The following is a 27,650-nucleotide window of genomic DNA, read 5'->3' as shown; positions in this document are numbered from 1 at the left end:
TGACTCGGTGCAGCTGTAGAGAATTACTTTATAATTCGAGCTGCGGTACAGGACATATTGCGAGGAGCCGAGCGAGCGAGCACGACATGTATCCCACCAGCGCCGGCGTATAAATGCAAACGAGAAAGCGAGCGAGCGTATACATACTACTAGCTTGTGTGTGGGTGACTCACATACACACACACTCACACTCGTATAGAGATATGCACGCATATACACGTGGAACGCGCTGTGTAGAGACGAGTGGCACGTGCTAAAGCGCCGTGTCCCCTGAATTTTCAGGATTTGCATACTGTCTATGCTGCTGCTGCATCGCTGCTACTGTATATGTACACGCTCGGCCTGTCTCGCTCGTTCTCTTGCTCATTATGTGGAGCTCCACAGTCCACTGTTGCTGCTGCTGCTGCTGCGGCAGCAGTAGCGCCGCACGGCACGCAGTCCCCCGAAGCAACGTTCATGCCTGCCCGCGCTCATTCGCCATTACGCTTGCCCAGGCGTGCGGCCCTGCTGCAGCTGCAAGCTGCCATGTTGCAAGCTCCGCTGCTGCTGCTGCTGCCCCGCGCGCGATATCGAATTTGACCATCTATGGAATTTTTGTAACTCGCTTTCGTATGTGTATTTTGACATTTTCTCTTGTTTTAACCATTGATAATGTAGCGTAATCATATATTGAGGCGAAACTCACTTTGAGATAACGTCGTTTGGCCGAGGATGAAAATTTTTAATCATTTTTTGACGATATTACTCGACTTATTTCAGAATACGAAGCAGAAAAATTTTTTTCCGTTAATAAATTACAGTGCCAAGAGAAATGAAATTGAAAATCGCTCTGAAAAAACAAGCTTTTTATATTCCAACCGAAACGAGCCGAATCCCGTGTAATAATAATAATGATAATGATAAAAAAAGAAACTATAAGTTCTCAAGAGCAAGATCAATGAAACCAATTAGAGTTCGTTTGCGTTCAATCGTGAAAGAGTAAAATCCGATACTAGCTAGACAATGAGTGCCAGGAATTCCCTCTCTGTCTGTCTCTCTATGCTCGCCGAGTTTCTCTCAGCCCTTCCCATCTCTGCCGGCGCGCTCTCTCTCTCTCTCTCTCTCTCTCGCTAGCTATATACGCGCGCGCGTTAGCTACGTTTCTATCTCGTTCACGTCAAACAGCGGAATTTCCTGTCCTATTACTAAAAGGGATCCGCGCGGCGAGACGGGGCACGAAAGACCTCGGGAAAATCACGAGGCTATTAGGGGATAACTTCTCGCGTTTATGGGGGCACCGATGTGCACGCGCGTATACGGCTAATGAGTATTTCGAAATGTTCAAACGCAGCGGCTCGCAGCAGAGTAATTTCGAAAAAGTACATGCGTTACGGGGACGTGTATTGCACGCGAGTAATTATTTCCAATAGGACGCGAGCTCGTCTCGTGCATGCGCGGCCACGGCTTATTTGGATTTCACTGCGAACGACGACGAACGCCCGGGCCGCGTACGAAAGAAAGCGAAAGAAAGTTCTGAAAACGAGAGGATAATCTCCACTCGTTGCCGGCTCTCTTCAATTTTCGCTAAAGTATAAAGAGCTATTATAGCTTTTCTTATTCTTCTGCTACGCGAAGCATCAAGCATCGTCTTTATAACAACGCTGCTGCTCGCTGCAGATTTTTCCTTCTTTTTTATTCCATTCTGTTGCACGAAGACCGATTGATACTGCCACTGTGCTGGGCTCTGCTCCGCTGGGAAAATCGAATTTTCCGTTAGCTAGTAAGTCGAGTCGTCGACGTCGTCGTCGCGCGCGCGCGAGCAAGAGAGCTCGAGCTGCTGAGCACGAAAACTTCACCGTCTCGAACACACATACAGTCGAATTTCATAATAGTAAGTATCGAGACTCGTCCCGGTAGCCGAGCGTTCATATCCGATTACAAGTCCAATTCTATTTGTTTCGGTGTTTTTTTGTTTGTTTTCTTATCGTAATTGGATGACGTTAAAGACAAATGCACTCACCGAGAACGACTAGCTTGACGGACCTGCCGACGATGCGATTACCCCGTTCGTCCTCGATTTGGCATTTCCAGATGCCGTCGTCCTCGAGGCGTACGTTGTCTATGTGCAGCGCCGCCGTGGTGGAGTCGCCTATGTATCTGTGCCCCGTGCCGCTCATCTCCGTCCTCGTGTCGATCGTTATCATGTCCACCGGTGCACCTTCGTGCAGCCACGTCGCCGGTCGGATTCGGTAGCTTCTGCAATAAATTCAGCGAGAATAGCGATACAATGAGGGGGCGAATGTAATTTCGAGCGGACATCTCGAACTCGAGCGGCAGCAAAAAAAAGGGGAAAAAGCTCGGGAAAAAATACGCGAAAATAAACTTACTTGACTGCGGGCATGAGGAGCTTGGTGGCGTTGCCCTCAAGCTCGCACGGCAGCACTACTTTGCTGAGAGGCTTGACGATGATCTCTTGACTTGGCTGAGTGGCCAATAAAGACAAGGACAGACTGCTGTCGCCTAACGACGACGACGACGACGATGACGACGAAGCAGATACGTTGAGCGAAAAATTGTCCGTATCGCCGCTAGCGGCACCCCACGCGGCTTCGTCGTCGGCAGCGGCAGCGGCGGCAGCCAAGAGCGCCTCGGCTTCGACGATAAGCTCGTTCTTTTCGCCATTCGGTCGGGTCGTTTTTGTATCAGAGGAAGACGATACCGTCGACGATATGGCCATATTGGCCGCTCCACTGCTCGTCGTTACGGATCGTTCTGTGCTCGATGTTCTGCTGCCCCTTTTGCCACCGACGCTCTCCTGCTTGTCGCGCAGCGCGAATAGTCCAGCCTCGTTAACCGAACCTGCACAAAAGAAACAAATGATTTGGCTCGTTAGTTATTGAAAATTGATGTAGCATTAAAGATAAAAAAATATCACTTGAAATTGTTAATTAGGTGGGATATCTTTTTTTTTAAATGTTTCTGCTCAGCGAAAACGATTCCAGGTATTAAAAAAGTGGCAAATGAGGTTCACCCGTAAGACGGTAAAACACGAATCTTCGAAAAAGCTTCCGCGCCCTTTATACAAATTGAAGAGTCAAGGAAAGCAGAAAGAGAAGGAGAGAGAGAGCGAGAGAGAATTATATAAGAACGACGCAGGCGGCGGCAGTGGCAGACGAGGAGAGCGCCTGCTGCTGCACGCGTTACAACAACATACCGGCGCTGAGTGAATTGAAGATGTTGCTCTATATACCGGGGCTGAACTAATGGAGTCGAGAAGAAGTAGAGAAACGTTGAACAAGCTGCTGGGAAGCTTTGGAGTAATGGCAGGCGAGTTGTAGAATGACTTGGAGAGTGAGAGCCTGGAAAGCGAAAGAGCTGCAAAGAGAAGATCCTCTCTTGTACCGCAGAAACAAGCGAATCATTGCCGCAGTGACTCAGAAACCTTTACCCCCTTATACGCAGCTGCAGCTCTGCACCGAGGCTAAAGGAGACGGCAAAGACACCAAACTTTGCGTCCCATCCGGACGCCGAGTAGTTTTAGTTTGAGCAACATCTCCTTGTGTCTCGGAGACCTAACTCGCTCGTTATTTTGCTTTTTATTTCTCTTCGTCAAGCTCTCTCACTCGGGGGCATTAGATGATCTCGAGCCATAAAGTTATCGAGTTAAACGTCGTCGGGGCGCGATGGCCTAATTCGAGTGACTGTTGTTTTCCAACTTTTCAAGAGTCATCATTCGGGTTATACAGTATTATTTTCTGCGCTATCGAATCGAGAGGCGAACAACTGGCTTTTTGTGCGAGCTGTAGTGCGTGGAAAGAGAGAATAATACGAGTGAAGCGCTTTTTTCCGTACGTGGGGGGAACGAGCTTTATGAGGAGCACGAAATACATCATGGATTTTATCAAATGAGATCTTTTGTTTTTAATATTTCTCTTTTTGCATTTTAGAAATATGGATTTCAACAGGTAGAATATTGATATCATATAGCTGCTCGACTGAACGCATATAGACGTCAGCAATTTTTGTGTTTCGTTCGAGTCTGCGAGCACGTTGTTGAACCGCACATTTATCTTTTCCGTTGAAAATAACTCTTTTTTTATTCTCAGTCAATATCAAAAATGACAAATATATGCCAAGCAAACGAATGATAATTGAAATATTAAAATTTTTATTATTGAAGCTCGAAAAAGCATGTTTTATTTCGATTGGCGCTTTTGGCCACAGGCGTCGGGCGCGGCATATACAATGATTAAAATGAGATGAGAGAGAGAGAGAGGCAAGTGAGGAAGAGATAAAATAAATTTAAAATGTGACTTAAAGCATGAAAAAAAATTGCAATTCGCTCTATAATCTACGAACCTTGCAGTATTTCGCTCGAGTTAAGAAAATAAACAAAGCGCTTTGGTCTGTATTTATCAGGGTATTTACTTTTAATTTACTCAAATCCAAGATAAGTCGAGCAAATAATGGAAAAAGCGAGAAACGAAGTATTCTCTCTCTCTTTTTCTCTCTCGCGCTCTCTCTCTCTCTCTCTCTCTTTCTCCTCTCACTTCCGTGCAGCACGCGGAGCTCACAGAAGTTCACATTGAAGGAGCTTTACCGCGGGCACGGCAAGAAGTTTCGATTTTTGTTGGGTAGTGACAATTCCTTATTACGCGACCGCGTAAAACGAACGAGACAACTGCTTCTCCTTCTTTTGTTTTTATCGACGGCAAGCTTTTCTTCTTTTTTTTTCGCGTGTACAAATAAAAAATATAAAATTCCATTATGCGTACGCGTGTGTACTTAAGAGATCATGGGCACTGCCATCGATGTTGTTTCGCCTCTGCCAACAAAAATTATCGATGCAAGTTTCGAGCAGAAAATCCAAGTTCAAGTTGGCAAACATTTATGCTTCGCGACCGACTTTTAGCGCTATTCAATCGAGTTTATTTTAAACTATGTAAGTTCGAAACAAATATTTGTTCATGCGCTCTGTTTTTATTTGAATACCAAAAATATTGATGATAAAATTTTGCATTTGTCAGTAGCTTATTTTGAGGTCGTTGTTGCAAGCTTTATTCAAATTATGGCGGCAACCAGAGCGTATCTTAATAACATTAGGGTGAGGTTTCTGCAAAATATTGTAAGGCACATTTTTATGCATGCAATTTTCCGCTGAAATTTCATTTTTAAGTGTCTACTTGTATATTATTTTATAAAAAGCAAAACTGAAAACACAACTTTTACCAAAATTTTCAACGAACCTTTAATTTAGATTGTTTGAATCGACAAATGTATTTTTTATTCAATTATTTGAAAAATCTTTCTTCCACTATTGCTTTTGTCTCTCATTTCTACGCGTATGTGCCGTCTATTCGTCTTTTGATTTTGCCCATTTTTCGTTACTTAATGTGAATTTTTCAAATGCATAGCACAAAAAAAAAAGGCGACGTATCGGCAGGTGCGATACAATTTCACCGAGTTTACTCTCCACTGTACTTATACATAGGTAAAAAGATAAAGATCGCGAGAACACGTAGCAACTTCGAAGCCCTGCGCTTGCGCGCGCGCACAAAAAAAACAAGAATACGTATGAAGAACGAAGACGAAGGCGAGGAAAAAAAGGATTCGCGACACTGCAGTGGCAGTATTTCCACGCTCAGAATCTATCTTTTCGCCAAATTCACAGCACGAACTTCTTTGATGGCACTCGGAGTGATTCTCATATACCCTTATTCTCTCTCTCTCTCGCGCGCGCTTTCTTCGGCCGCGAACAATATCTTCTTTTTTTTCTTTCTCGCCCACTCCCTCTCTATCTCTTGCTTGTCCGTAAAGGAGCCGTAGTGTACGTGGCACACGACGCGCACGCAGACACCCAGCCAAGAACATCTCTTACATGTACGTAGCGAGCAAGAGAGCGGTATGTTGCCACAGGCCAATTTCGCACGGTCTAATTCCGATATCGATGCTCTTCTGACTTTTTTTTCTACTCTCTTTCTCCCATCTCCTTTTCCTGCGGAGAGAAAGCAGGAGAGAGAGAGAGAGAGAGAGAGAGATAGAATCGTGAGTTGCAACTCTAAGGGGATGCACTAGCAATAAGTTCAATCATTTCACCTTCCTGACCCACTGCGCACTTGCCAGACTTGCCTCGAACATTTCTAAATTGAAAATTTTTCTTTAACGGAAAGCGTATCTCTCTCTATATATTTCTTTCCTCTTTTGGATTCGAGAAAAAATCGCCTTTTTAAAGTATGCATCCAAGACCTCGAGTGATCTTTTGGTTGGATACATTTTTCGTAAAATTCTGAAATGAAATAAACAGAACTGACGAGCAGTAACTATAACGACGGCGCATTATGGTCTTTGCTTTATGCGACCATTGGGCGGTTGATAAATAGCGGTAAATGGAAACTGATTGGACTCGGAAAAGGCAAATGCATCGAAGCCGTTGCGATTAAGTGTATGAGTTTGTTTGGCATGGGTTTCTGCCGCTCGTGGCTATAGGGAGCTTCCATTAGCGCGAGCTTCATCCGGTCGATATATTCTCCAGAATTCGCTCTTCCTCCTCCTACTCCTACTCCTCTCGCTCTTCTCTATCTATTCATGAAACTTCTCTTCTTTGCAATCCAAGCTGACCATATCCGTAAGTCCTGCAGACAGCTACTTTATATCAAACATTTAAAGTTCAAAAGAATTATGAAATTATCAGCGGCCAGCATTCACAGAATAAACTTGGAAAATCAAAATTTCGTTTTGCAGCGACCGATAAATCTCGCTTGCGTCTAACGAGTGTGTGCGCGCTAAGTTTTGCCTGAATCATAGCCAACTGAAACATGTGTCTCGAGCGTATATTATATACTGCAATGAAGCTTGAGGAAAACAGAGCAAAAAGTTGCAGCATCATGAGCCAAATCGCGCATGATCTCAACACTATACATACTGAATATGTTTGTGCTCATATATACAAGTTACGTTTCTGCACAAAACCTGAACATAATGTAAAAGCACATATTTTATGAAGTATCGGTAAATAATTTCTTACGACTATTTTTTAGAAAATTATTTATTTTCAATTCAGGATGAGAGAGTTCAAAATTTAAGTTTACCAATTTTACTGTAGCTTTTTTCGTTTTATCCTTTGATATTCTATATAAAATGCTTACAATTGTCAAAATTAACAACATTATTTCCAGACTTGAATGCAAATAGGTAAACATTGAACGAGAATTGAGTTCAAACTGTTTTTTCAAAAGTTTACATCCATGTCAAACGTGTCCACAGAATTTTAACTTCAATAAAAGTCATTGATTGCTCGGTGAGGAACAAAAAACTCATTTGTTAAAAGGCGTATATACACTGATGGTTGCAAACACGAATAGTTTATTCCACGTTTATAACACTGAAACTCATGGATCATTCCTGGGCCGTGAGCTCGACCCATTTATTTATTTAAAAAATCTCGTTTGATATCATCACTTTTATATTTGCCCGGACTGTCGCGCTTTCGTCGTCGTTACAAATGAAAAATTCATAAACACGTATATTTGTTATAAATTCACATAAAGCCCGGCTCATGCTCGGAGCGCAAGACATACGCATTTGAATTCACAAAGTCACGCGTAATCGACTTTGTGCAAATAGTGGAGGTGACGAGATTCTGTGTTTGCCCTCGATGCATATCAGGAATGAATTAATGCGGGAAAAAACATAAAAAAACTCCAAGCCGATTTTAATGCATCGATATATGGACGCAAACGAAACTAACGCTGTATGTAGGCCTGAGCATGCAATCATAAATTGTTTGAAATCTCATTTCATTCGAGAGAATATATGCACACAAGTTTCATACGTTATTCACGAAATATAAAAGATATTTAAAATACAATACTCATTTGCGTTTGGTTTAAAGAGAAAATTTTAATTTTATGCTTGGAACGCTCAATCGATATTGCATAGAAAATTCAGCTGCGTTCGATCATTTCACGTGCCCCACATCTAAAGATATCTACACTTTTCCGATACTCCAACGAAAACACATCTCTACGATTCGCGCACAAATAGGAGTTTCCAATTATTGTCAGCAGTCAACGTTCCGATGCTTTGAGGTTTTCCGCGGCACATGCAAATTAAGCGCGAAGCGGCGTTATCCACGCCCACACTCGCACCGGCACCATCAGCAGTGGCGTCGATTTTGCTCGAACGGCTTTGATACTTTTTCTCCGTTTTCCCATTGCGCTGCGGGGTGTCGTTTCTGCTGCTGCTGCTGCTCGGCTGTTTTTCCTCCGCGCGCGTTGCAAATATATTATTGCCATTTGGCGAGAACGTGCAAACGTACGGTTAGCGCCGCGCGCGCAATGAGTTCCAGATTGAACGAGCTATTGATTAAAGCAAGGCCGAGGCATACAACAACGAAAAAAAGTCAAAGAAACTGCACGCAAGCAAACTAGGTGTCGAACAAGGACAAGAAATATAACGGGTTGAAATATAATCAGGTCGACGGAATATCGAAAAAAATAAAGAAAAACGGCGCGTGTTCGTACGAGAGAGAGAGAGAGAGAGAGAGAGAGAGAGCAGTCGCAGTAGTGGCAGCAGCAGCAACAGCACTAGAAACTACCACCATTAATACTGTGCATCAGCCTGTGCAAAGTCATTTAAAGCCTCGAGGTCCCTTCTTTCTCTTACTGGACTTTTTCCTGGCAGTGTGCAGTAGTCAACACTCGTGCGGTGTAATAAATAATCTCTCTCTCTCTTTCTCTCTTTCTCTCTTTTTCTCGCTCGGGCCTCGAAGCGCGTGAAGGCGCGCAAGAGTCAGAGTATATGTATACGCGCGGCGCTCGTGCGCGTCGTACGAAATGCATTAGCGCGCGCTGCATCAGCGCCGCTTGTATATCTACAGATCGCTCTCTCTAAAAGAAATAAATTATTCAAAATTGAATTTAAGACTCGGGGGCAAATTAGTCGCGATGATTAATTTGGCGAAATAACAACGATCGTATATAACTCGTACTGGCGCGGGAAAAGAGCTTACAAATAAGAGCACTGGTATGCATAAGAAAAGATTCCAAGATGCCTATTGTTCGAGCGAGCTCTACGACAGTAATCAACGCGAACATTTTCGGGAAAATAATTATAATGCACCCATGCAAGCAAGCGATGCATATACATCAGAAAGAGAGAGAGAGCGAGAGAGAGGAAGGGGGAAGGTGGGGGAGAGGCAACGAGACGGAATCACGGAAGCTGTACTGAAGCAGAAAGCACCGGAAAGTACTTTTGCGCGTACGACTTACGAGCTGCTGCATAACTGTACCGGTGCCACACACTATATACCTGTGCAGCACGCAGATTAAATTAGTGCTTAATTAAAGCTTATATATACTCGCGCGCGCGTGGGTGCAGTGGCAGCGGTACACAGTGCATATAACCCCCTGCAGCCACACACACCCACACACAAACTGTGCGAGGCATGACCAGCTCACGAAGCGCATTATAATATATCTATGCACGAGGTGGGCACGCGTTACGTATAATTATCCGATACGGTGGCCCTGCGAGCCCAAGTCGATGTAACGTTTGTGTTCTCGTATACACACGGTATTTGCTCGTTTACTGCGCTCAAAGTGTCACCTAAATGCGCGCGCGCCTGTATATACTATATAAGCTAGGCGTCAAGCTTTTGCCGCTGCAGTTTGCATCGCACACGCACGAAATCCCTCTACTTTTTCAGGATGCAGCTCGGGGATGAAATTTTGGCTCTCAATCGCGAGCCGGATATAGATCGGCATACATATACGAGTCCGAGTCGTGAATAGCATCGATGCCTCTCTCTATGGCTCACGAGCGCGCCACAGGGCTATACGAGAGGGTATATGAGAGAGAAAAAGAAAGAGAGCAAAGAGCGGAGCGTGTTGCAGCACATCCCTATGCTATACCATATATATGGGAAAGAGAGACGGAGTGAGTGGCCTGATTGACTGCCATTGTGTTGCGGAGGCCGAACTATCGCTCATCGTTTCCGCCACACGAGAGGCAGTATAGCTTCCGCAGCTATCGGGACCTGCCAAAGTTTGCCATTGCTCCAGCCACGGTACCATCCGTGGAATAATAATGTGCTCTCTCTCTCTCGTCTCTCTCCATCTCTCTTTCTCTCTCTCTCACTCGATAGTCCCTCTCTCGTCGCTGTATCACCATGTGTGGCTGTGTCTGCGCACGTGTGCGTCTATGCATGCATGCAGCTCTACGCGTTATATCCGCACGAAGGCCTCTCGAAAATTGCGAGCGCATGCTATTCATTTTTTTTCTCTCTCTCTCTTCTCAGCCCTTGGCATCGCCCAGAGCCAGAGCGAGCGAGTGCACCACGCGCGCTCGGAAACTCCGCATGATGAATGATTCCAGCGGCATCAATAATGCGTCGGTCTATTGCGTTATACTTTCGCTAAGTCGACTCTATCCGGGCCCTATTATGGTCGCTTCTCGACTCATCGACTTTGAATTGCGCGACGCTAGGCGTACACGTATGTAGCGTACGCGGGAAGAAATATATCGATGGTAAATTTGAGTATCCGTTACACGACGACGAAAGCATTAATTAACGCAGCCGCCGCCGCTGCGTACGCGTTCACGGAAATTTTGGGTGAGACGCGTTTCAGGATGTAATTTACAAAGTTTCGCGGTTTATATACGTACACTATTTAACGGGAGTTTACACGAGTGCAACGACTCCTTTATCATTATCTAATACTTCGACGCGAATTCGTATATCTATATTTAAATACGATATATTTATGCGTGTTCGCGAGCCGGGTAACAGCGAACAAACTTATATATTATATAATTCAGCTAGCACGCGATAAACTCGAAGAGAGCTGGGGAAAATTCCTTGTTTTGCGTATGTACGGTTGCGCGAGGCAGGCCGCGCCTTATTCGCAGCCCGAACGAGCTGAGCTATATATTCTTCGCGGGTACTTCCGTGCTCTCGCAACGGTGTTGATTAATTTACTCGAGAATATGGGGCATTTTTCAGATGTCTGCGCAACATTATTGCGTCATTCTCGGCCCATATTATATAGAATTTCGAACAAGTTGATTTTGCAGCTGTCTAGTAACGAGGTGTGTGTATATAAATACTATAGGTCATTCTGTAGGTCGTGCTTTCTCAGTCAGGAATCATCTTGTTAATCAATGTAATCTCCAAGCACAATATTGAAAATTCCAATATGCGTGCTGTGTGTTCTATGTGTGTATATACGGGAAGCTTGGGTATTTTCTATCTATCTATAGAATCTGTACTTGCACAGGGCTCGCAAGCTCTCTCTAACTCTCTCTCTCTCTCTCTCTCTCTGGATTTCGAATAATTTGCAAATGCTGCCAGACGTTCCAACAACTTCCTTTTCTTAATAACGGGCCGGCCAGCGTGCAGCATCCGCACAGAGCTTTGAATTATTGTGCCAGGCGCGTCGTTTTTAATTACTCGCTTACTGCAGCCGTTCCAGCAACAGCAGCACCTTGGAATCCTCATATTTACTCGAAATCTATTATAGTACGAGCGCGCGTGCCTATTGAAACGACGGCGGGGGTTGGAGAAAAAAAAATCCGAAATTGCGCTTGGCACAATTTGTCTTGGGAAAACACGGCTGCATAACTGGAGCGCTGCGAGTCGATCGATGCAGAAATCAAGCAGCAGCAGCAGTAGCAGCAGCAGAAGCTGTAGGAAAGCAAAAAAGAAAAAAAAAGTATTCGTCAGTCCCCGCAAAGAAATATGCATATAGCTGAGAGTGAGAGTTATAAATAGCGCGAGGCCTAGAGCTCGTCTCGGGGGTTGTGCCGGGGTTGGCTTCGCATTAATATTATGACAAGTTGGCGGACAAGAAAGCACTTCACTTGCAAGGCTTGACTCGATCCTCGCTCGCTCTCTGGCGGTGCGCGCCGTACGCCCACCCTCCCCGCTCTGGCCTCCTTCTGCCTCCTCGCTCGCACAGCATCTCTTCTCTCTCTCTCTCTCTCTCTCTCTCTAGCTAGCTCTAGCTCAGTCGTCTCCCTAATCTTGCACCTCCTTTCTTCCTTCCTTCCTTCCTTCGCAGCACTGCTCCACGTACCATATATGTATATACAGGCAGTGCTACAAGCTGTAGCAGCACCGAGCGAGCGCATTATGGGTTATATAGCCGAATAGAGACAAGCGCATGATGGATAATCTGCTTATCTCTCGCCACCCTAACCACCTCTGCTTGACAAGTCTGCAGCACTCCTCTCTCTCTCTCTCTCTCTCTCTCTCTCTTTCTCTCTACCTTCCTACTCTTCCTCGATTTCTTTTTCTACTTTTTTTCTCTTCTTTTTTCTAGGCCAACCTAATCGTGGCTCACCGTAACGCGACCTCTCTTCAAGAACTGAGCTCTACCGCTCTGTCGCTGCTGCTGCGCGCATACAAGAAAGAAAAGAGTAATATGCAAACGTATATCACTCGGAAAAAGCTCGCGTTGCTCAACCATACGCGTTCGCTCATTTTTTCTCCCCCCCTACCCTCCTCGTTTCCTCTGCTGCTGCAGTGGCTGCTTTTTTATATAGCCGGTGATATGGACAAAAAAAGGGATGAACTTTACTTCCGATAAATCAACTCTCTTTTACAGATACACGTATAATACATTCGAGTATTTCATCGTGTCATTTGGCAGAGGCCTGGCATCGTCGATTTTTCATCGATCATTGTTCCGAAGCCGAGCACGAAAATTGAATTCGACGGGCGAGCTCATCTCGCCTTATCTGCGTCGATTTTTGGCGAAAAAAATCCATGCACATGGAAAAACATGGCAAAATCTCGGAGTGTAAGAGATTCTAATTTGCGATTACTCGCGAAAACACTGCTGGGATTGGACGAGGGCGAGTATAACGATATCTTTGGCTCGAATCGAAGATTTTGGGTAGAGCGCCAATTCCGTATCCTTCTCGCCACGTACTTTTCGCAAAGCCAAACTGCCTCGCGGAGTCTCTCGATATGCCATGCGAGCTCGCAGTGCTGCTGTGCCCGCAGGACGATTTCGCTTTTTCGATCTCGTTTCTCCCCCTAGTCACGCGCGCGCGCGCGCTTGCTCGAGTTTGGGTGATATTTTTCATGGCTTATCTGTGTAAATATACTTTTTACTGAGTGTACGTAACATATATACGCGTGCGTCGAGAGAGAGAGATTCGCCCTGATTTGCTTTATTTTTTCCGATTTTATCCTCTCTTTATACGCACAAATGAAAAAGCAAAAAAGTAACCACGTACATATATGTAGTAGCGCTGGATGTTTTACGTTGCGGGTAGAAATTACAGGTAGCAGAGGGCGCGTTGTTTGTTTGCATCGTCGGCCGCAGGCGCACCGACTCTAACATGGGGGAGCAGTCGTCGTCGTGTCTGTCGCCAGTGTGCGCCGCGTCTAGAGATGATATTATTTGTGTGCGCGAATCGTAAACGCCAGCTAGCTCGCTCGGCAGCGGCGGTGTACATGTACTGCGTCGTATTATGAACGAGTGCACGAGAGATAGAGCACACAGCAGCAGCAGCAGCCGCTGGATGTTGTGCTCCGCTTGTACGCGCGCGTATATAAGGACGCGCCGCCGAGGATGACTGGGTAAAAGGGGTGAAGCGGTTAGCCGTAGAAAAGAGGGAACGTTATGCAAATCGGAAGGAAGTACGCGTAAACCGTAAATGCGAGCCGGCTATATACGGGCTGCTGCTGCAGCCGCACTTCCACTCGTATAACCGAGCAGCTACCACCTCATTCTTACGCCCTCACGTACCTACCATAAATTCCTTTCGCCCTTCTGAAGCCACCGCCGCCGCTGCCGCTGCACATATACCCCTATCAACGCGGCCGCGCGAGTTAGAATTTTGTTTCCCTGCGCTAGTCGTCGGCGTCGTCGTCGTCGTTTTTTACTTATTCTACGCCCACACACGAGCTCGCTCTTTCTCGCTCTCATGGACTCGCCAAAACGAATACGGCTATTCTCAACTTTTTTATGCGGCGCGGCGAAATGTTGGCACTCGGATGTCTGCACGCGCGTCTATATGCACGAACGAGCGAGATAAATCGATTTACTTTGGCTTAGAACAGCTCGTCGCGACAAACGGATTTACAATAAGTCAAAAATTATCGTACATAAACTGGGCAAGCTCCGATGCTCACTACGGGACGCTCGTTTAGAAAAAAATTTCCAGCATAAGGATTAAATTAATGTCGCTTGCCTTGGTGCGAGTTATACATAAATATATCTGTGTGCACACACACACGCAGACGCTTAAAGAGCCGCCACTGCGCTCGCCGCGCGCCCAGTTGTTAACAAAGAAGAATAAAAATGAAGTGTGAGGTAAAAGCAAGTAAACACGCAGGTAACTCCCTCGCGGGAAAGCTTCATTAAACAGCGCCGCTAAAAAACGAGTGCAAAGTAGTGCTTTGGGCTTGTAGAGTGAGTGAGTGAGAGAGAGAGTATATATAGCGAGCGAGGTAGCAAGGAAAGAGCGTTAAAAAGAAATGGTAGCCTGCAGAGAAATAGTTACGAGCGAGAGAGGCTCAGCATAAAATGTCCCGCTCGCGCGCGCGCTTAGCGCAGCTAGTCCGCTGTCTCTCTACCTATTGTGCTCCGGCCAGAGAAATAGCCTTTTAATTCTCGCATTCAGGACAGAGACCAGCCCCTCGCCCCTGCACACGTCGAGCGGCACTGCACATATACAGCAGCAGCAGCAGCAGCACATACTCGCAGCTCCAAGAGACTTTCATGCATTTTACATGGTCAGAGCTGTGCAAAGATGCCCTGGCGCGCGCAAAAGAGAGAAAGGGCATAACCTAAACTATATCGCTAGAAACGAGGAGCTTTTTCGTGTGTAAACTCGACGATATACTCGAGAGCTTTGAGGGCAACGCCAGTTTATATTACGAGGACTGCGCACAGTGCACAACGCCCGCGAGAGAGAGAGAAAGACAAAGAAAAAAAAGGGCAGTTTACGAGCGGAGCCGAGCACTCTATACACCTCTCGAGTTATTATTTCACACTTGTTTACACGCGACGATCGATCGCGAATGAATGTGTATATACAACGCAGGGACGTGTGATAAATGCCTGGGACTTTGGGGGTTTGTTCGTTTATTTCTGCGGTGCGAAGAAACGCGTCGTTGCTTAGTTGGGGAGGGATATAAGAAAAAACTTGGAGCGATTTGTTAGTAGCCTCGGGCTTGTACTGCGCTGTTGCTGCTGCTACTACTGCCGCCGCTGCCCTCGGCTCCGCTTTTTCTCTCTTGGGCTTAGGGAATCTAATTAGCGGCTGGAAAATTAATTAAAACACAACGAAAAAATAAAGAACAACGCGCACAAGATTGAAATGAAGCAAGTTATTTCAATCGCTGTTTAATAATGAAATGAGCCATTGAATTTCACTTCGACGAGTTCCGCACTTTTTATACGCTCGCGATGCTTCTCTTTTTACTGTACTTGGTCTGGTCAGATAAAGTAAATAGTAATTTTAAATGTTCCGCACCGAGCGATGAGAAGGAAAAAAACTTTACAACGAGACGCGTAAATTTTTATAGGACTTTTTTGCCATTTGAATCTCGAGTTTTTTAAAAACTTTTCTCTGCGAGCCGCATTCATAAAAAAATGTTATTATATAACATCATATTGTCAGCGGGCGCACACCAAGTATTTCGGTGGAAAATTTATGAAAACACGCGAGCTTTTTCCCACACATCCCCTGTATAAATATTCAAACTTAGACACATGCAGAGCTCACTTAAATTTTAGATTACAGTCGCTGCTGTTGCTGCTACTGCCACTGTTGCGGTATATATAGTACGCACGTACGTACGCGCGGCTATTCGTTTTCACGTGTATGTACGAAAATTGCGCTTATTTTGCTCGCTCGTATACGTATGGATAAAAGGCACGCGAACTTTGATTTCTGCGCCGGTCCTCTCTCTCTCTCTCTCTCTCTCTCACACTCTGCAGTTAGTCGTTGCGCGAGAGAGCTAATTTGAATAGATAACAGAAGTGAGAGCTCGTAGAAACGCCGACGCATCCCTGGCGAATGCTATCGCTGTAATATCGCATAACTGTGTAAGTCACTTATATGTATATATACGCGCACGCGAGCACGCGCGCGAGCAAATGAATTGCGTGCCTTCTCCCAAAATGAATTCGTTCGTATCGTAACGTAACGCAGCGGGCAAAACTTTTTGTCCTTGATAGTCGTGTGCGTGTCGAGGCGATTACCATACGAGATTAAATTCACTCGGCCTGCGACTTTCGAATACTACTGCGCGCTGACATTTTTTTTTCTCTGATCGATCGACTGCGTATCGAGAGGCCACACGCAGAGCCGGACTCTTGAAACGGACATTATGACCGGAAAGAGAACAATAAGTATCGGAAAAATTGCTACGATAAATTTTTTACACAAAACCGAAACAACTAGAGAATATTTCACGCGTGGAATTTTTTGGGTTTTCCCAGCGATTAAAATGAATGCGTTACAGGGAAGAAATTACAAAAAAATCCTATTTAAAAGATTTATATTTGACTTTTCGAGAAAAGTAATAAAAGCTTTAACCCAGCGCGCAAACGAGCAAAAAACAATTTTTGCACGTAAATCAGAAAATCCTCGGCGCTTTCGCACTCGCACTGAGCTAGCGCTGCGCTGCTGCTACTGCTGCCGCTGCTTTCGCGAATCTCGGTCGAGCTGCAACGAGTATAAGAGCATTAAAGTTTTGTTTGATATAACTAATAATAGTTTCTATCGAAGAGCTCTAGTTTTGGCGCTCGAAGTGAGCTCCGCGCGCGCAATCTTGCACGTTTTCCGGGGGTATATCCCGCTGGCACTGATCTCCGTCAGTTCCCTGGATACCTATTAGGGAGAACAAAGCTGTCTCGCGGGACGGAAGCTGAAGGTGAAATTCGTTAGAAATGACATTTATTTCCCAACGAAATTCAGCGGAGCAGTTTTAAAGATTTGTTCGGCATGATTATCATCTTGATGAGAAGTTGATCTCTTTAAATGCTATGTACTCTCTGTATTAGAAAGTTTGGCTTTTTCATCATTATAAGTGCGATTATTATTTCCTATTCAGAGATTTGGATTATTATTTTTACCATTATTTTTCGTTGCAAAGTAAAACTTTGTCACTTTCATGTCGGATCGAACGTTGACCTGCACTACTTTGAGTCGACGAGTAAAAAGAGCTACGTCGAGCTCTGAATATAACCAAAGTTTTATAATTAATTATTAAAAAGATACCAATATAGGAATTTCTTTTAAAACTAAATTGAGAATATATTTAGAGCCGATAATAGACGAGAGATATAAAACAGCTGCCGACTTTTCAAAATGTTTTAATTTGAAGATGTGTCAAGGGCGATCCAGTGATTAGTTTTCGTCGTCGGAATGACTATACAATTTAAAAAGGGGGCGGTCTAAAGTAGCACGAGTTGGAAAGTACGTATAAAGCAGGAAGGAAAAAAGGAGGAATGCTTAAAGTCGACACGAAAGAAGGTGCAGGATAAATGTAGAATGTTAGATGGAGAGAAGGCTTCGATCGAAATCCGTTTAAGCCCTAGGAAATGACACGAGATCTTGCCACGTGGTGGCAAAGAGTACAGTAATAGCAGCTAGATGGAAGGAGAAGCCAGCCTCTAAAGAAGAGAGAAAGGGAGAGAGAAAGGCAAGAGCGAGAGGAGCTGGAGAGGAGGATCAAAAAGACTAAAACTACGTAGACGCACGGAATTTAAATTTCCTGGAGAATTTTGCGAGCTTGCACCACGCGCGAGTGTAGCCAAAAAAAAAAGAATGTAAGAGGACGAGAAGAAAAAACGAACGACAGCGACGACGAGAAGAATCACACGCGATGAAGAAGAGAGAAAAGGAGGGAGAGAGCCGAGGGAGCAGCGAGTACGCGTTTAAAAGGAGCCGACGTACTGCGCGTTGCTATTACTACGATATTTCACTTGAAACTATCAGATTATGTGTATCTGAAACCCTATTCCGGCAGACTGTATGCGTAGCGTATGTGCGTTCAATCTAAACTATAATGGCAAAAGCCGATCAGCTGATGTTTCCCTTATACGTGTGTGCCTATATACTGCTTATATAGCCATGGATAAATTTAAAAAAAAAAGCCAATACATATCTATGGCACGTATAACTTTCAAGGATATGACCGATAAAATGCTGCATGAGCCAGCATAAACCCGATCGAATGCGAGGAATATTTTCCATCCTAAATTGTTGATTTGCCGCTCCTCCATTCGTGCTCGTGCAAACGTAAAATGTATAGAATTTTCTATTGGAATATTTTAAGAGCTTTTACCGTTACTATTTTTTTGTTTTACGATTACCAATATCTTAATAAGCGCCAATTAAGAAAAATGGAGTTTTCATCGCTATTTCTCGCTTGTTAAAGCATCGGCGGAGCTCGCTTTCAAAGAAGACCGTTTGCTTTAGCATTTTTTTCTCTTTCTGTTCAGCTCGCTTATCCGCTCGATATACGTTTATATTCCAGCAGGACAGTTTTCCGCCGCGCGCAGCTCACACGCACACAGTCAGCCTGCTTCTTTGAACAATCTTGCCCGATAGCCGTCGGAAATATCGAGATGAGAGATAAAAGTTTGAAAGAGTAAAAAGGCTTGGCCAGCAGGAGGAATTGCACAAAACCATATTCACGAGCGGTGGCAACTTTTGTGAAACTAGTGCGTATGCACACAGACGCTCACGCACACACATACAAATATATGTATCGATCTTATTCACACAAACATATACAGGGTGTCCCAAAAGTATGGAAACCTCTGAAAAGCGGCCAAAATAAGCGGGAAAAAAAATTGGGTAACCCTATATTCGACGTATTTTTTCACGGGGAATCCAATGGTGACCTTGGATTTGACCTTGAACATAACCTCAAAGCTGCAGCGACTCAAAAATCAATTTTTCAAATGTAACCCCCATTTTTTATTGCAGATTTGAAAAGAGCGGAAAATTTCACGTCGAAATGTATGTTTTGTATTTTTTTAAAGACCATTTTAAGGGTGCTACAGGCTCAAATGAAACCCCGATTTAACCTAAAATTAAGCTCAGAAGAACTTCATTTTCAAACTGTACCGCCCCCAAAAATTATATTGGAAAAAAAACATGAAGGCCTATTCAAACGTAAAATTTTTTGCTGTTTTCAAATCTGAAATAAAAAATTGCGGTTGCCGTGTAAAAACTCGACTTTGAGTTTCTGCAGCTTTTAGGTTATGTTCTAGGTCAAATTTAAGGTCACCATTGAAAAGAGCGAAAAATTTTACGTTTGAATAGCCCCTTATGTTTTTTTTCCAATATCATTTTTGGGGGCGCTACAGTTGGAAAATGAAGTTCTTCTGAGCTTAATTTTAGGTTAAATCGGGGTTTCATTTGAGCCTGTAGCACCCTTAAAATGGTCTTCAAAAAAAAACAAAACATACATTTCGACGTGAAATTTTCCGCTCTTTTCAAATCTGCAATAAAAAATGGGGGTTACATTTGAAAAATTGATTTTTGAGTCGCTGCAGCTTTGAGGTTATGTTCAAGGTCAAATCCAAGGTCACCATTGGATTCCCCGTGAAAAAATACGTCGAATATAGGGTTACCCAATTTTTTTTCCCGCTTATTTTGGCCGCTTTTCAAAGGTTTCCATACTTTTGGGACACCCTGTATAGAGAGCCGAAGGCGGACGTACATGTGCCGCGCGTGGACGACAAAAGCTGGCGCCTTCGACAAAGCTTTCTTCCGTCGGCGTCTTCGTTTTTACAGCTGCACACGCTTCATACTTTTCTCTTTACGGCTGACTTGCTTCGTAGCTTGCGCAGATACACGCGTGGAGATGTAAACTTTTGCGGAGAAAGAGAGAACGCGAAAAGGGATAGAGGGGAGGGGGGGGGGGGAGAAAAAGTTAACCACGGAAAGGAAGAAAGGTAAAAGTCCAACAAGGCTCTCGAATAACAAAACTATTTCTATATCTGTACGCGAGCGTGAGTTTGTGCGTGTGTACTGGTCTTTCGCTATTCCCAGTATGAATGACGGACTACTGTGCAACTGCATACCCAACTCCGGAACTTACCCTTTACGTACATATACACCAGCGCATATAATATATATTTGCGAGGAGAATACGATGCTGAGCTTCTTTGCAGTTTTCTCCTTCGAGATTTAATATTTTTGTTTGTGAATACGTGAGGGATTTTTTTTCCGAGCAACGTTATACTTTGGCGCTGTCCATCTCTCGTTTCGGCTTTACAAGAGAAAAAACTATTTCTTTTTACAAATTCGAGTGCATTTTCCAGACGATGTAATATCATCAAATAGATTCAAGATATACTGAAAGTTCGGTCTTTATTACAACAAAATTTTTTCCTCGACGAGCCGCGAGCGATTAAAAATCTCAAACCCTTAACAAACTACGCCTACAGTAATGAAAATATAGAGCACCGAAAGTAGGCCGGCTCTCAAAGAGGATTCTTGACGAATAGTGGTTTTAGTGACCCTCTTGTATACATATTTTACGCCGAATAAATCATCTTTTTACTTTGAAAATTGTAATTTTCATCGTATATTTCAGGATTTTCCGAACTTCAAGCATGACCTGATTAAATTCAATGATTTTATTACACGGCCTTTTTCAAGAGCTGCCATTTTTCTCGAAATTTCCGCATTGTAAGCGAAGACTGATAAATGCGTTCACAAAGATGAGAAAATGTACAAGTTTCGCGTGAAAGTTAAACTTTGAAGTTATCATAGCTTTGGATCCGAACCTCATGATGAATCAATCAACGTCAAAAATGGCATAAATTATTTCACGGAAAAATTTGTTGAATGAATTGGCTCGCTCTCTCTCTTTTTTACTATAACCCATATTCTCGCAAAGGTATGCAAAAAACTTTTGAATTTTTGAAACAAATATGAAAACGGTAAAAAATCCCCTAATATAGGATGTCTTTTCCACGAATTCACGTATGCAGAATAAATAATGTAAAATTTAACTCTCTTTAGTGCAGTTTCATACATGTATGGTAAAACGAAACTTTTGGAAAAAATACCCTTTTGAATAATACGCACTCGCGCCTTTGTTTATCATAAATGCGCTCACAATAAAGGGGATATGAAAAACGCGTAGCTAATTAAATTTATAAACGATTAAAATTACTAACGCTTTGTCGAGAGGTAGAAAATGAGCTTTTCCAAGCTGAAACGCGCACACGGCGTATTTGAATTGGAAATTAAAACAATTTTTAATGCAAAGCCAACGCTCGAGATAAACCAACATTTAACAAAACGATCTCGAAAAGAAAAAATCATCAGCACGTGTAGCTTCTCTCTGTCTTTCTCTCGCTCACGATCGCTCACTCTTTTTATTTCTCTATTTCTGAGACTGGAATAAAGAAAAGAGGCGCTGGGACAAAAGAGTGTACGCAAGGCTCGGATATCTTCAGACTTTATCGTCGTACATTCAATCTTTGCAATCATTTTACCGACGACATACCGTCCCAATTTCCTCGCGAATTTCCCCGAGAGAAAACGACGACGACAAGGATGGTACCTCTCGATCTTTTTGTTGCTCCTCGTCGTGCCTCATTCGCCTCCTTACCTTTCTACATGTTCTCTCGCTCGAATCAAGAGACACACACGCGCATATATATTCTCGCACACATGTGCACACGCACGGTCTGCTGGTAGGAGAAATAGATATATCGAGCGATCGTCGACTTCCAATATCTTTTTATCGCATCCTTTACTCGGTAGCCAAAAACTAACAAGACGTTTTAATACTTGGCTCCGAAGCTCGTCGATGTATTTCTTTCTTATTCGTCTACATGTGATTCGTCCTGGCTAGATTTCGCAACGGCCAACGGGGCTAATATCTCAACTTCTTTTGTTCTTGCTGATGTAAAAGAAACGAAATTTCACGCGGCCAACGCATACACATTGTACGCGCGATAAAAGAAAATAACGATGAGAGTAAAAATTTACTCGCTCGCGTCCATATATATAGAGTCAACGCCGCCTTCCACAAGAAAATGCCGTGTCGTAGAGCTGCAGTGTCGAGATTTCGCTATATCTATATAGAGGCGCAGCAGCAGCCGAGCTGCTGAAAATATTAGCGAATTTTTTTTCATGCGCGTACATGTACATGGCTTCGTGTCTCGCGCACACGAGCTGTATACTACAACATTTTCCTGGATTCGTGTGCGGCGCGCGCGTTGAGTTTTATGCCGTTGTTCTGCATTCAAACGCCGCGACGTCAATTACTTGCCGACGTCAAAAACAGGGATTTGAGCTTGCGATATAAAAAATTGAAGGTGTCGAATACCTTGCGTGAAACTGTGCAAAACGTCTAAATATTTCTGGGCGCGCTATACGTATGCTTTAGTCACATTGTCGTCATTGTAATTTAAATTCCAACTTTATTATTCTTTGAAAATATCATTGCAATATTTAGCGGGGAAAAAATTGATTCTTTTCCTATAGGTGATAAACTTTTTAAAGATGCTCTAAATTTCTAATGTGTTTTTTTTTATATCATCAAAGCCTCCTCTAGTTTTTTTTTCCATGGTAACAAACTCCAAGGCGTGAGTTTGAATCCAAAACAACGTCATAAAATTCAACGTACGAGCTGTTCATTCCAAGAGTTTACCGAAAGAGAACGTCATTTCGTAGGAAAATGCATGTACGGTATGTACACAGAGGCGCTAGTGGCATAAGTTCAGTCGAGAATGGCGTAGTAAAAGCTTTTTTAAGAGACTTTCACCTAAACCAATTTAATTTGAAAAAAGTATGTACAATACACGTATAAGCCTCGCACCGAAGCAATTATCTTTTTTTGTTTGCAAGGCATTGCAGGCGGGTGTTCACGTATATAGTTTATAATGGGTCCTATTGATCTTGCATCCAGCGGTAGATGCATAAAAATGACCATTTAAACATAGAATCCACGAGAGCGATGCGCTCGTCGTGCGACGACTACGACGACGACGACAACCAATAAGGAAGCTAGAAGTAAACGACCCGGCGCGTTTATATACGGTGCGAAATTCCTGTTGCCGAAGCTAAGATTATGCTCGGATTATGCTGCTTTTTACACTTTCGAGCGCTGCGTGGAGCTTCTCTCTCTCTCTCGTTGCTGCATAGCTCGAGCGCGGCCAGATCCTTTTAATCATGCGCTAGCTCGTTTGTAGTTTGTGTGCTGCGCGCCGTATAATGCGCGTACAACACGGGGAGCGCTAGACGGAGGCGAATTTCACACGAGAGCTTTCATATAAAAACTCGTGCGCCTCAACGAAATTGATTAAATCCACAGGAATTTTGCCTTTTCCTACGTTGTGTACACTATATAAGCGAGCTCCACTATGCTGCAAGCGGAACAATTTCTTCTAAATAATCTTAACAATGTTTACGTATATCGACAACAAATCGATAAATCTACATTCCCATGCAGCGCGCGCTGCAATAACCCATCGAATGCTCGAATATTAAGTTCTCTCGCTCTCCCTGAAGCAGCGAATTGCTGACTGATCGATGCGTTTCGTAGCAGGCGAACCCACGCCGGGAGGCGTTATAACTAAGTTGAACGTATAATATCTAGAATTATTTCAATAACGAATAGTAGCTCCCCGACAAAGTGGAGCAATTTCTACTTGAATTCGGTCTGAGATATTTATAAATTTTATGCACGTAGACGTGCACGCAATAAATTGCAAGATGCATTAGTAAGTGCAGGCAGGACGCCACTCGATTTATTAACATACATGCGAAGTAAGAAGCAGCTCGAGCTTTTCCTAACGCGTGCGGCGCTCGCAAGGGCATCTTCATATATATATATCTATACATAAATAAGCTTTCTTGCCTCTTAGCCACGCGTCGAACCAAGTTTGTTGCGCTCTCGGCGCTGGCAGCAAATTCTCTATCCGAGTGTATTGCCTCGGTCTCTCGGCTAAAAGTCAGTATTCTCAGGCTGCTGCTGCTGCTGCTGCTGCAGTAGTGCAGTATACAGCCACTGGCTGGCTGGCTGGAAGAAGTTTGCATCGAAGAAGCGTGTAAGTGGCACAAGGAAGAAGTGTCCCAGTCGGTGCGCCAGCCAGAAGAAGGTCGTTCTACTCGCGCCCCGACTTGTAATTATAAGTTAAATCGCTTCGCCGTCGCGTATTCTTCGAGTGCCAGCAACCGAGTATCGCGCGCTCACACACACACTGCATGCACTCGTTATATGTTCATGCGCGTCGTACAGTAGTGTAACACCTTTTCGATCTTGCCTGTGTGCACATGCATAATGGAAACTCGTCGAGGAATCTCAAACAATATGAAACTTTATGTGTCGAGTCTCGCGAGCTCCTGTGGCATTGTTTACTTCCTTGGTCGGCGGCGGAGTAGAGCTGCTGTACACGTAAGAGCTTGCAGCAGCAGCAGCGCATTACGATCCACTCGACGCGGTATATACAGCGCCGCGCAGTACATTCGCACGCGCGTATATTTTTACGGAGGCTCTCTTTCTGCGCCGTGTTATATTATGAGCGTGTGTTTGCGCGTAGTTCTATACGCGCGTCGAGAGGCAGAATAGCCTTGTTAGATTTTGTTTACTCGGCGCATGAATAACGATCGGCTCCGCCATGTATCAAAGAGAAATACGAGCGAGCTAGGCTATTATGCGCGTCTAATTATATATCTATATAAGCTATATATGCGAGCTTGCGCAGCTTTTTTCGAACGAGTTGCTGATTTTACAAATGAATGCCATGCCAGCGTACCCGTGCGGCGTAATCGCGAATGGAGCCGAGATTCGGATCGCTCCTATATACATGCATAAATCCGTGTATTTCTTTAGATTCGCCATTGGTGTAGCTTGCGTTGGTATACACGTAGCTCGTGGCCGAGCACATCTGGAATACATAACGGATTGTATTCTGCGCAGACGGCGAAAAATCCTGCCGTGGCTGGCTGGGGGATGAGAGATGCAGCGAGCGCGGGACTAGCTCCAGCTTGTTAGGCGTTGCAGATTCTTTTTTAGCTTTTCATTTGTATATAGATACACGATTCAGCGAGCTCGTGTACGTTCGCTGCTGCTGAGGAAAAGAACGAACGCGCAGTAGAGCAGTGAGATTTATCGCAAGGATAAAGAGGGATGGCAAAAAAGGCTACTTCTACACTTTCTTTTTCTTTTCTCTAGCTATCTCTCCCTTCGAGACTTGAAGCAGTGAAAGAAAAGCAAGCAGCAGCAGCAGCAGCAGTGTATTTTCATCCCCGAAAATGCAAATTCGTTTGCCTCTGAATCCATGCTTCTGGATAAAGGTGTTATTTACGCTCGCACGCAGCGAGAGCTTTTACTCGCAGAGTTAATTTGAGCTTTCTAGCTGTTGTAGCTCTAGTATTCCTATTAAAATTTGGAGACTCGCTGTTTGTTTTTTTTTTCATCCCTCACTCACCTAGTTGTAATTTCTTTTTTATAAATTACAAGTTATTTATACCGAGGGGAAATCAAAATAACGGCGGGTAAAAGGAAGAAAAAAATTAAAGTCATAAGTTGCCGAAGCTGCGGTGCTGCTACTATAGCGAGGAGCTATCTCTCATTGCGCTTGCACAATTTTTTTTTATTTTGTACTAGCTGTTTCTGCGCTCCCTCTTGTAGTGGTGCGCTACAAGCAGCCGGACACGCAAGAGCGAGCAACTGCTGTATAAGCGTTGTGCCTGCACATATGTGTGATGTAGCGTTGTTCGTAACAGCTGCCGCAATATAAGCGATGTACACACGCGGCACTGCGTATAACTAAGTATAGCGCGAAATTCCTTTTTGCAAAACGGATTATATAACACACGAGGGCAAGAAAGTTCCTGTCTGCGCGTGCGTATGTGTGTCTCGTACACGGAGTGCGTGCTGCACCCCGGAGACTTGCTTTCTCTTGTCGTGCGCTGCAGCTATCCCATCGATAAACCCTATAGCTGCGCGCCGCATCTTTTTTGCGCTCAGCTCGTACTGCCACTGCTGCTTTATTTGACGATTTTTGAAGTAGACACGATTTGTTATCGTATGTACGTGACTGGATAAACTGCCGCTATTTATAAAGCGGTTGCAGGAAAAAAGTTGCCGCGCACAAGCTGTTGCCTTACTATTATAGTTCCGACACCCCGTATATATGATATTATGTTTCGAGGAGAGAAAAATATAACTCATTTGCAATACTCTGCTGCTGCTGTTGCTGCAGCTCGAATGTACTCTCGAAAGTCGATTCCAATGAAGGTGTCATTTTTTTTCAAGTTCTTGATTTGTGCAAGCCATTTTTCGATGTGCGAACAACACCGACTTGCGCGAATCGAGAAAACCTTATGAATTTCGGAGAGTTTATGGAATAATCTACATCATTCCGGCAAATTCCCCTTTTATACCTGCTACGCAATGAATTTATTTGAAAATAATTGCTTAAGCTCGATACGCTGAGTATATATACGAACGCGCGTAGATTTAATTTGAATAAATGAATACATTGAATGTACGTAACCGAGCCGCCTGCACTATATACATATATATAAGAAATAAAACTGCAAAAGGGCCGGGGAATCCCAATAAAGAAGAGTAAATTCAGAGCAAAAAAAAAAAAAAAATAGGAGTCTAGGCTAGCGCGCACAAAAAGTCAGCGTTGTACGAATTTTGTACTGCAAAAATAAGATTAAAAGTTTATTTTAGCAGCACACACGTGCTGTATACGTATATATATAGATAGATACCAGCATCGCAGGCGACAGAAAAAAAGCAAGATTGTGTGCTTGCTTGCTTGCGCGCGAGCACGCGGGTACAGGAGAGAGAAAAAGGCTTTTTCCAAGCGTCATGATTTTCTCCTTTTAAGCAATAAACGAGTTAACTGCACCAACAGCAAACACAATATACCATATATACACGTAGGCGTAAGCTTGGTGTTGGTGCCTAGCCGCATGCTATATATATAAAGAGAGATAGAGAGAGAAAGAGATGTATAGTGTTGTACGAAGTAGGTAACAGAGAGATAAAAGCTTAAACGAATTTTGCTTTCAGCGCGTGTTTTGTGGTCAGAATACTGCCAGTTTCTTAAGTACATACGTGTTACTCTAATCCAATAAGTTGAAAAAGTTAGCGGGAGAACGAATGCAAATGTCCCCCAAGCTCTTTTTCTCTCTCTCTTGCTCTGGCTTTGTGTCTCGCCGAAACGCAGAAATACATTAGAGAAATGCTTCTTAAATTGCGCAATAATTTTCCGCCGACAACTACTACTGCAGCAGCTTGAACGCGCGCGCGCGCGAGACTATATATAAAACACTATGCGCGCGAGCATTGATTTAAACTCTTAAAGGGAAATGACGTGCCAAGCGCACTCCGTGCAGTGCTTCGTTATTGCAAGCACTGCAAGCAGCAAAATAAACGAAATCCATATAAAAGACAACAAAAGGCACGAATAAGCGAGCGAGCAAGAGGAAGGAAACGCCGCGCGTCTTTGGCCCGAATGTGACTATTATTTCGAGAGAATATAATTTTTTGACATGAGCTCTAGCATACGGCGAGGCACATTACCATAGCAGCGGCGCACGACGATATTACGTATACCGTGGTTCGAGCACTGTCCGCTGGTCACAAATTGGAAGCGCTCGCTTATATACGGGGGTAAAGAATAAGGTAAAAAAGAAAACATGCGGGGCAT

General features: G+C 43.9%; 1 protein-coding gene across 1 annotated transcript in view; it reads right to left on the bottom strand.

The window, feature by feature from the left end:
- The window catches only part of LOC106650269 (hemicentin-2-like), a 129,845-nt gene that overhangs the window by 37,867 nt on the left and 64,328 nt on the right, over nt 1-27,650 (bottom strand). Inside the window, exons 4-5 of the mRNA XM_023460502.1 lie at nt 2,367-2,838; nt 2,000-2,235 (exon numbers count right to left, since the gene is read on the bottom strand). Of these exons, the coding sequence (XP_023316270.1) occupies nt 2,000-2,235; nt 2,367-2,838 (708 nt within the window). The remainder of the gene's footprint in view (nt 1-1,999; nt 2,236-2,366; nt 2,839-27,650) is intronic.

The sequence above is a fragment of the Trichogramma pretiosum genome, unplaced genomic scaffold (genome assembly GCF_000599845.2).
Source record: "Trichogramma pretiosum strain Unisexual culture from Peru unplaced genomic scaffold, Tpre_2.0 scaffold5, whole genome shotgun sequence".
In the NCBI taxonomy this organism is placed as follows: Eukaryota; Metazoa; Arthropoda; class Insecta; order Hymenoptera; family Trichogrammatidae; genus Trichogramma; species Trichogramma pretiosum.
Note: the sequence above shows the minus strand (reverse complement) of the source record. Positions and strands in the feature narration are given on the sequence as shown.